This window comes from Oncorhynchus mykiss, chromosome 2 (genome assembly GCF_013265735.2).
Source record: "Oncorhynchus mykiss isolate Arlee chromosome 2, USDA_OmykA_1.1, whole genome shotgun sequence".
In the NCBI taxonomy this organism is placed as follows: domain Eukaryota; kingdom Metazoa; phylum Chordata; class Actinopteri; order Salmoniformes; family Salmonidae; genus Oncorhynchus; species Oncorhynchus mykiss.
Window position 1 is genome coordinate 53,890,745 of NC_048566.1, and position 9,799 is coordinate 53,900,543.

At 42.5% G+C, this 9,799-nt stretch overlaps 1 protein-coding gene and 1 long non-coding RNA gene across 4 annotated transcripts; one reads left to right on the forward strand and one right to left on the reverse strand.

Annotated features, from left to right (window-relative positions):
- Nucleotides 1–164: 164 nt before the first annotated feature.
- ppib (peptidylprolyl isomerase B (cyclophilin B)) lies at nt 165–3,104 on the reverse strand. The gene is made up of 5 exons (XM_021565135.2): nt 2,769–3,104; nt 1,123–1,236; nt 930–1,023; nt 660–844; nt 165–557 (listed from the first exon to the last, which is right to left on the reverse strand). Exons 1-5 carry the CDS (start codon nt 2,901–2,903, stop codon nt 435–437), a joined length of 651 nt encoding a protein of 216 aa, XP_021420810.1. The 5' UTR covers nt 2,904–3,104; the 3' UTR covers nt 165–434.
- A 285-nt stretch (nt 3,105–3,389) lies between these two features.
- On the forward strand, nt 3,390–7,447 carry LOC110491599. 3 transcript variants are annotated; one of them, XR_002468855.2, is made up of 4 exons: nt 3,390–3,717; nt 4,352–4,418; nt 4,511–4,684; nt 4,853–5,662. It is a non-coding gene; the product is annotated as an uncharacterized LOC110491599 (long non-coding RNA). The 3 variants fall into 3 exon arrangements; XR_005037059.1 differs by adding an exon at nt 7,317–7,447 and having other exon boundaries at nt 3,402–4,418; nt 4,853–4,988; XR_002468853.2 differs by having other exon boundaries at nt 3,429–4,418.
- Nucleotides 7,448–9,799: the final 2,352 nt, after the last annotated feature.

Consider the following 9,799-nt stretch of genomic DNA (forward strand, 5'->3'; position numbering starts at 1 on the left):
TCTACTTGCAATCTCTTACAAGAAACTATCAAGTTAAGTCACATGCACAATAACTGCTTTTCTTGCCAGCTCTGACCCCAACAATGCAGTAATCAATAACAATGTAATACTAAAAATAAAGGTTGTGATCACACTAAAACATCAATTGAACACTAGAAACCATCTTAACAAAACCTGGATCCTTTATTGATGTATCCTTTACAAAATGAGCAGGTATCAGCTGCACGACAACCATACTGGAATGCCTGTTTGGAAATGGACCCAGTATGCCTTTGCTTTGATCTGGCACTTAACTTCAATGGGCAGCTTCTGCTACCAGGACAACCCGTGCAGGAGCCCCACTACAGGACCCCAGTGGTAAACAAAACAGAAAATTCAATGGTCTACCTACACCCCACAGTCCTGCTCCCCCATTTAATAAAGTTGACTTGTTTTTACTCCTTGGCAATCGCGAAGGGTTTCTCCACTTCAATCTTGCCACAGTCGTGGATGGACACGTCTTTGAGGGGCTTGTCCCGGCCGTCTGTCTTTGTGCCCTCGATCTTCTTCACCACATCCTGTAGGGGGAACAATACCGCGAGTGAGGGGTATGCAAACAGATTCAGCTGCAGGGGGAGGTGTGTATTTGTTCTGTGTTGGGGTGGGTGGGGAGTACTCACCGTGCCTTCCAGAATTTTGCCGAAAACCACGTGCTTGCCATCCAACCAAGGTGTCTGAATGGTGGTGATAAAGAACTGGGAGCCGTTGGTGTCCTTGCCAGCGTTGGCCATGCTCAGCCAGTAAGGTCCGTAGTGCTTCAGCTTGAAGTTCTCATCAGGGAAGCGATCTCCATAGATGCTCTTGCCTTCAGGGAAACAAGGATATTGACGATAAACATTTGCATTGATGCCCATACCATTATTGGTAGTTATATAAATAATTCCCCTCACCGCCAGTGCCATCTCCTCTGGTGAAGTCACCACCCTGGATCATGAAATCCTTGATAACTCTGTGGAACTTGCTGCTTTTGTAGCCAAATCCTTTCTGTGGAGACAAGAAGCAATGCATTAGTGAGTACCTCAAATGGTTCTACCATAACATATCCATTTGCTAAATCGATACCCTGGGTATAAAAAGACTCACCTCTCCAGTTGCTAGTGTAATGAAGTTCTCAACTGTCTTGGGTACCGTTTTCCCAAACAACCCAATGACAATTCGGCCAACATCCTCATCTCCAATTCTGATGTCGAAATAAACCTTTTAAGGGAAAGGATGAGTAAATGGGTTAGCAGGAATTCTCAAAGGCAACTTGTTCTCATCCTGGAATGGCATCCCTTGAGCACTCCAGATAGGCCACCATGGAACTCAAGTGACATACGAGAGAGAAATTTAGATGCATTTACATTATTTTTTCCCCCAGAGGACCACTGATGGTGTGCACATCTTACAGTGGCGTGTATTCATGGATGCTAGGCTTTACCGGAATAGAAAAATATATATATTCTGTTGTTCCTTCAGTTCTCAAGAGGCTGAATGTAGCTCACCGGAAATAGCATCTGAGCAAGTGAAACAGCGCCCCTCTACGTGTTGGCCATCTGATGCTGTCTGGCCCAAACGACTAACATTGTTGCCTCACATAGCATTGCATGGAATGCAAGGAAAGCCAGCGAGCATTTCGCCTACCATGATAACAAAAAAAAGTATCAAATTAGGTTAAGCTAACCTTGGCCTAAGAGGATGGAAGTCCAATATGTAGCAGGTAATGTTAACTAGCTAACGTTGCCCATGAATGAAAGTTATCCTAGAGCAAGCATTTTAGCCAGGTAGCCGTAGACAAAAGAGCGTGTACTGTTCTGTTCTGAGATCGTTTCTTCAACATGTAAGTGGATAGCATTGGCATTTCCGATTGATTTTACCCACGCATCGCTACTGCTTAGAGTACCTTTAAACCAAAACAGTTTGGTGTTTCATTTAAAGGTTTTGGAGGAAGACTCCGCCCAGACATGCTTGGCAGTAAGGATTGTTTGAAAGGTTGTGATTTGCAACAAAACCGGTTTCTTAGTTCTCATTTAACCATAAGCTGCAGTAGGTTGTCCGGAAATTTGATTATGGAAGTAACACGCTACATAACTACATTGCCTATAACCGGGCCAACAACCCAATGCTTCACAAACGCAAAAATGACTTCCAATTACGTGTGCACGTTTTTCTTTAGACTCGTGAATGGGCTCCCGAGTGGTGCAGCGGTCTAAGGCATTGCACCAGTGTTAGAGGCATCACTACAGGCCATGGGTCGATGCCGGGCTGTAGCACAACCGGCCGTGATCGTGAGTCCCATAGGGCGGTGCACAATTGGCCCAGCCTCGTCCTGGTTAGGGTTTGGCCGGTGTAGGCCATCATTGTAAATATTTTTGGTTTTGACTTACCTAATTAAATAAAGGTTAAATAAAAACAATTTCTGACGACGTTGGGCGCAGTCACACACGTAGCTCCAAGCCGAATAAGTGGACGTGGCCTAGTTGACTACAGCAGCTAAAAAAAAAAAAAAAATTGTACCTAGCTAGTTAAGGCCTGTATTTCGTGCAAGCATCGAGGCCGTGCATTAACTAGTAACTAACAGCTGCATCGCATTTCGCCAAGTTCGTTTAATTGTATCACGTCTTATGACATTGTAGTGGGTAATATTTTAGACCTGAAAAGTCAGACAGCACAAAACGGTTTCTTACTGCAAACGTCAGTTGTGCACAAAAGAAAATCCCTCCCGTCTTTTGACTTGCTAGATACCTTACCTTGGCCGTGACTTTTGGGCCCTTCTGTTTCTCGTCAGCGTCTGATCCGCTCGGGAAGAGCAGAAATATCACCGACCCAACGATGACCGTGACCGCAACCAAAAACTTCATCCTTCTCTCGCAGATTCGAACCATGAACAAGAAAAGTGTAGCCGTGGCGGCCCTAATGTACGTGTATGTGCCGGGGGAAAAGTGGGTATATCCGGGGTGGAGACAGCTGCCTAACGCAGGCCTTTACCCTCCGCCCATGTTATCCAATTGGAGGAGGTGCGGTTTTAATCTAGCCAAAATAAAACGTTTTACTATGATTGGTTTAGTCTGTACATTATGCAATGTATAACCCAATCATGGATGGATACGCGTAATGCGCACATAAAGACACATCAGTGAATTCGATTATCTGGCCCGGGTTGGTCCCTACCCCATTGAAGTTTACATTTAAAATGGTTAAAGAGCGACTGCCCCTAAAAAACAGCGATGTGGCATTGATATGAGTCAAACATTTATTCTAGAGTCAAACTTGACTACAAAGTGTTAAAATAATAATTTTGTTCATGAAGTCAGTCTTGTCTGAAACCGAGTTTAGAACCTCGGGACATCACACCGAGTAAATGAAGGTTGGGTTTCGATTACAATTATGTCAATAAATCATGCCCCCTTTTGTCAAACTCCACGTGTAAATTGCCCCTCCCACTTCGTGGATTGAACTCAATTGTTTCTTCGTCCTAAACCAAAGCGATCATGGCCGTTTGAGACTGAAAAGCCCTATACGGATTGACCATGCAATGCATGCTTTCGGCTAGGTTGAAGGTGGGTATATTTTAAGGATGCACACCAAACAACTATGGTTTGCATGCCCTGCAGAAGGACTCCATCATGCAAGTTTTATTCCGTTGGTCCCCAGTGGATGTCAGTATACCGGCCGACCATAGACTGCTGGTTATGTACGGTCAGTATATTTTGATAACCATTATCACGATCATAGCTGACACAGATAGCTAATGTCAGCCTACTTCAATACAACTCGGATTTAGCTTGGAAAAATAACATTTCAAAAGAAGACAAATACTTACTTAAATACAATTATTTTGTCATGATTGTGATGTCGCCATATTAACTTCAGATGCAGATTTGAAGGGACCGCTGTATTTTAGCTAGCTAACATTAGCATTGTTAGCTATTTTTGACAAACTTTGATAGTAACAGTAATGAGTTGCAACCGATCTAAAGTAAATTTGACATAATTATGGCAAAGTTGTTTGCAACTAATTATTTGCCTACTTTGGCAATGTCATATTGCCATGCCACTCGAAATTAGTGTAATTTAGACGAAACAATCACAATAGCCTCTGAGGCGCAGCACATGTCTTCTAGGGCACAAATAAATATTGGATGCAGTAATGGCGATACTAGCGAACTCATGTCTGACTACAACAGTGTCCCAACTAGCAGTAACACACTCAGTCAATCTACATCTGTAAAGCATAGAAGTAGCTTTCAAACGAGATTACCTTATTTCTCGAGCTGTGTTTATAATTTAGGTAGGATGACAATCGTTGACCCTGTTTTTATGTTAAACAAAGCATAATTGGGTGCCATACTGATCCCGTGGTCATGAACGGATGCTGGGACCTACCAGAAGGAGCAACGGTGGGTATCATAACATGTCCAGCAATGTGATTGCAATGGTTTAGAGACATCCAAAAATATTTGAATTCACTGTTCACTTGCTTTTTTCACAGCTTGTCAGGCAAGACCTCAGAATAAGTGTTTCACAACAAGTTTCACAACAAGTACTCTTGTGACACCTCATCCATTGTTGCCAGTCTCCCTCAACTCTGATGAAAAGGACACACCGTCATGAGGCCTCTGACCGTGAGTTACTGCCCTGACGACACAGATGGCTTCATCGACAGGTAATGTTTGTGAAAAGTTCATTTTTTATAAATACCTGGCTTGATAAAGTAGGCTAATTCCCCAGTCAAGTAGTCATTTTGGTTGTGAAGTGCATTAGCAAAAAGCTTTGTCCTTTAGAACAAAATGCAATTTACCACATGGCTGTCTATTATATCACCCTATTACAGGCACTTCCAGTCAACACCACCTAATAAGATTGGCTGCTGCAGTTGTTTGAGAGATGTCCAGTTTGCAGCTGAACGTGCAGCATAGAGAAGACAAGCAAGGGGTCCCTCATCAGCATCATGCAGACATGCCCTCACAGTGAGCATTCCTATGAATGGAACAGTTGTGACTGACAAGTATCCGACCAGCGACCTTCACTTGTCAGCGGCAACAGCTTTCACAGGATCATCATTTGTACAAATACAAAGACTTAATTATTTTGATACATTTGATTACATGTAAACTGACATTAGTTGTTGCTTATTTTCTACTTCTTAGTTGCGTATAATGTCCAGGGCATAACCTAGCCTGGTTGAACCAGCCTGATCCCTGTGTTCACCATTCTATTTCACTTCAAATTTTATATCTGAAGTGAAATAAAAAAAGGTGAATGGAGCAATCAGGATATTTCTACCAAGCTAATCATAACCACCATTGATAATGTAATCAGTGCTGTGTGTGTGTGACCGACCAGTATCTTTGAGGGACCAGTAGCTGATCTACGCTACTATGTCCATCAATAGGGCTCTGGCAAAGACCTCACCTCCAGCCTCACATCTTGCCTGCTCACCAACAGTCTTTGATGGGAAGAACAGAATTAGGTTTAGGCTGACCTGTTTAAACTTCAACATAGGTGAGATCTGACACACATCCCCCTCTTCAAAGGGGGTGACACTCTAGACCCAAACTGCTACAGATCTATATCTATTCTACCCTGCCTTTCTAAGGTCTTTGAAAGCCAAGTTAACAAACAGATTACCGACCATTTCAAATCTCACCGTACCTTCTCTGCTATGCAATCTGGTTTCAGAGCTGGTCATGGTTGCACCTCAGCCACGCTCAAGGTCCTAAACAATATCATAACCGCCATCAATAAGACATTACTGTGCAGCCGTATTCATCGACATGGCTAAGGCTTTCAACTCTGTCAATCACAACATTCTTATTGGCAGACTCAACAGCCTTGGTTTCTCAAATAATTGTCTCGCTTGGTTCACCAACTACTTCTCCGATAGAGTTCAGTATGTCAAATCGGAGGGCCTGTTGTCCGAACCTCTGGCAGTCTCTATGGGGGTGCCACAGGGTTCAATTCTCGGGCCTACTTTCTTCTCTGTATACATCAATGATGTCGCTCTCGCTGTTGGTGATTCTTTGATCCACCTCTACGCAGACGACACCATTCTGTATACCTCTGGCCCTTTGTTGGACACTGTGTTAACTAACCTCCAGATGAGCTTCAATGCCATACAACTCTCCTTCCGTGGCCTCCAACTGCTCTTAAATGCAAGTAGAACTAAATGCATGCTCTTCAACCGATCGCTGCCCGCACGTCCAGCATCACCACTCTGGACTGTTCTGACTTAGAATATATGGACAACTACAAATACCTAGGTGTCTGGTTAGACTGTAAACTCTCCTTCCAGACTTACATTAAATATCTCCAATCCAAAATTAAATCTAAAATCAGCTTTCTATTTCGCAACAAAGCATCCTTCACTCATGCTGCCAAACATACCCTTGTAAAACTGACCATCCTACCGATCCTCGACTTCAGCTATGTCATTTACAAAATAGCCTCCAACACTCTACTCAACAAATTGGATGCAGTCTATCACAGTGCCATCCGTTTTGTCACCAAAGCCCCATATACTACCCACCACTGCGACCTGTATGATCTTGTTGGCTGGCCCTCACTTCATACTCGTCGCCAAACCCACTGGCTCCAGGTCATCTACAAGTCTCTGCTAGGTAAAGCCTCACATTCTCAGCTCACTGGTCACCATAGCAGCACCCACCCGTAGCATGCGTTCCAGCAGGTATATCTCACAGGTCACCCCCAAAGCCAATACTTACTTTGGACGCCTTTCCTTACAGTTCTCTGCTGCCAATGACTGGAACGAACTGCAAAAATCTCTGAAACTGGAGACTCTTACCTCCCTCACTAGCTTTAAGCACCAGCTGTCAGAGCAGCTCACAGATCACTGCACCTGTACATAGCTCATCTGTAAATATCCCATCCAATCTACCCCATCTCCATACTGTATTTATTTATTGCTCCTTTGCACCCCAGTATCTCAACTTGCACATTCATCTTCTGCACATCCTACCACTCCAGTGTTTAATTGCTTTATTGAAATGACTTTGCCACCATGGCCTATTTATTGCCTTACCTCACTTATCCTATCTCATTTGCACATGCTGCATATAGATTTTTCTACTGTATTATTGATTGTATGTTTGTTTATTCCATGTGTAACTGTGTTGTATGTGTCGAAATGCTTTGCTTTATCTTGGCCAGATCGCAGTTGCAAATGAGAACTTGTTCTCAACTAGCCTACCTGGTTAAATAAAGGTGAAATTAAAATGTAAAAACATAGTAGCTCTAACTGCCATTGGTAATAGAACAGTGACTGTATGTGTCCACAGAAACATGGATGGGGGCTGCACATGGAGACTTGCAAGATGATGGTATGAAGTCCAGACTGACAGACAGGCTTAATACTTGTCTCTGAATGGAGAGACCTGGCACTCTGCATTAAAATTTTACTTGCATTGTCCTTTATTATTTAAATGAATAGTGTCAGTCATTATGGAGAGGGAAAACCCCTATATGTTCTGCACCAGGATCAGAGAACTCCTGTTGTATACAGGACACCACACAGGAAGGTATGACCACTCACATTTGCCAAGGCAGCCCCATTACCACCAGACATAATGCAGATGGGCACAGTATCTGTATCGGCTGGGAATGACCAAAGATGAAGGTGCACATTGTTATATTCGCAGAACACTGCTTCTATGGTATTATGTAGGCCTACAGACTTGTTTATTCTACATGGACCTGTTACTACATTTCAAAATGATCAAGATAGAATATCTTAAGGCAGGCTGCCTATTTTGAATGCACTGGTTGGAGTAGAAGGTGATACAGATGCAGCTGTCCCAGTCAGAGGGCAAGGATGGGGGGAGAGACTTGAGGTTATGGTTTTTAGTTGCAGCTCCCATTTATTTGATCCTTTCAATTATCTATTTCACTTCTGTAAGTGCTAAAAAAAATAAGATATTTCCATTAGTATAATTTTACAAACATTCCGTTATTCCTCAAATACATTTCTTAAACATTTACAAAATATATTAATCTCATAGCAAATCAAATATTACTATCCATACGCAGCAACATCAAAACATACTGCCACTAATAATGCATCGAAATGCGCTCTATACTCATGAAAAAGCAAGTAAAATGTAAACAATATTTCAGGTTTCTCATATTGGACACTGGGAAGCACAGATGATAGAAATAAATGCGGGAGAGTTTTTCACAACTGCATTGTTTGTTTGGCACTGAATTAAAAGACAAAGGAACTCAGATATTTAACAAGGCAAATTGGTTGCAGGTGCGCACAGAGCCAGTGTTGCCAATTTAGCGACTTTGTCGTTATATTCAGACCCCTCTAGCGACAAATAAAAAATAAATAAAAAACGACTAGCGACAAATCTAGCAACTTTTTCTGGTGTTATTGGAGACTGACGTGAAAGCACGTATCGTTCTTACTCTTAACGAGTAGCAGGTGCTGCCGTGGGCCCCACCCCCGTCCCAAAGCACTCACAGGTGGCCAAGTCCTCGCCAGCAGTCCCTCCCAGCTGCAGTCAGAGCAGGAGATGTTCACCCCTCCGCGTCCAGACTGCAAATGAATCGTGCATGCGGGAAGCCGCCGTTGGCTGTTAATTTTCTCACATTGCCATTGACAGTTTTCTATTGTCTCTTTTTGGTCCATTTAAATTGCTAATGTAGCTTGTATACAAAAAATATTTATGGTTAAAAATGTTAATATTTTCCTGTGACTTGTTGTAGGCTCCTAAGTGGACCATAGGTTAAAAACCTAACCAAGCCACATTAAGAAAACTAAAACACATAAAATAAAAAACGAAGTAACTCCGCCAGAGTGTCTATTTTGGGTCACTTTTGCCAGTCCTAAGTCCGGATAAATGAGGAGGGTTGGAATTGTGACATTTTAAAAAAAAAACAAGAATCGACAGACGAAAGTTCATTTGTAGTTCTAAACATATTTAGGGTGTTTTTTACTCACTTTTTGTCTCTCCCACAGCGTCCATCACAATTACGTTCACATGGCCAATTATGCAAATTAGGTGATGATGTAATTTAGTGACTTTTAGGACAGCCAATAACTACTTTCCTAACTGAGGAGTTGGCAACACTGCAAGCCAGTCATCCTCACTACAAGCCCTCTCTGCCTCAGCACTGCATTACACATTCCTTTCAGGTGACTGTTTTAAAAGATCAGGAACCAGTAGCTAAGTAAAACAAAAAAGCTGGGCCAGATGAATCATTCGAACAAAAATAATTAGCCAGCCAGCTAACATTAGCTAGCTAGCCAGCCAAAAATAATTGACCTGCCAGTCCTTCTGCAAATCTGTGGGTCGAAACCACCAGAAATATGCAATAAAACTCAATGTTATCAAAAACAGATAAAACAATTAAAAACACTTAAATGTACATAGAGCTCTCTGCTTACGCTGCTGCCATGGCAACAACATAGCTGTAATGTAGAAGTACGTTTGAAAAACCTAGCAACTTGGGTGTGTTCATTTATTCATTCTGGAGTGCACTCTGGGCGTTGTCAGATTGTTTGTAAATTCAGAGCGTTCAGTCTGTCCAAGGAGTTGGGTTGATCCAAGCGTTCTGACCTCAACCTCGTCAAGCACCAAAGATAACCGGCTAACGTTGGTTAGCTGGCTAGCTACGTCCAGACCAGTGGCGATTTTAACATGTAAATCTTGGTGGGGAAAACTCAAATATTTAAAAAAAATGCATTCCAGCAAAAACACAACACAAAAAAATACATTAGTTGCACTCTAACGGTGGCAAGCGGTGCCCACAAACTGTT

Coding starts and splice junctions, on each gene's coding strand:
- ppib (XM_021565135.2), bottom strand. CDS start 2,903: ATGGTTCGAATCTGCGAGAGAAGGATGAAGTTTTTGGTTGCGGTCACG. Junction 1,024..1,122: donor TTACACTAGCAACTGGAGAG/GTGAGTCTTTTT, acceptor TTGTCTCCACAG/AAAGGATTTGGCTACAAAAG. Junction 558..659: donor GCAAAATTCTGGAAGGCACG/GTGAGTACTCCC, acceptor TTCCCCCTACAG/GATGTGGTGAAGAAGATCGA.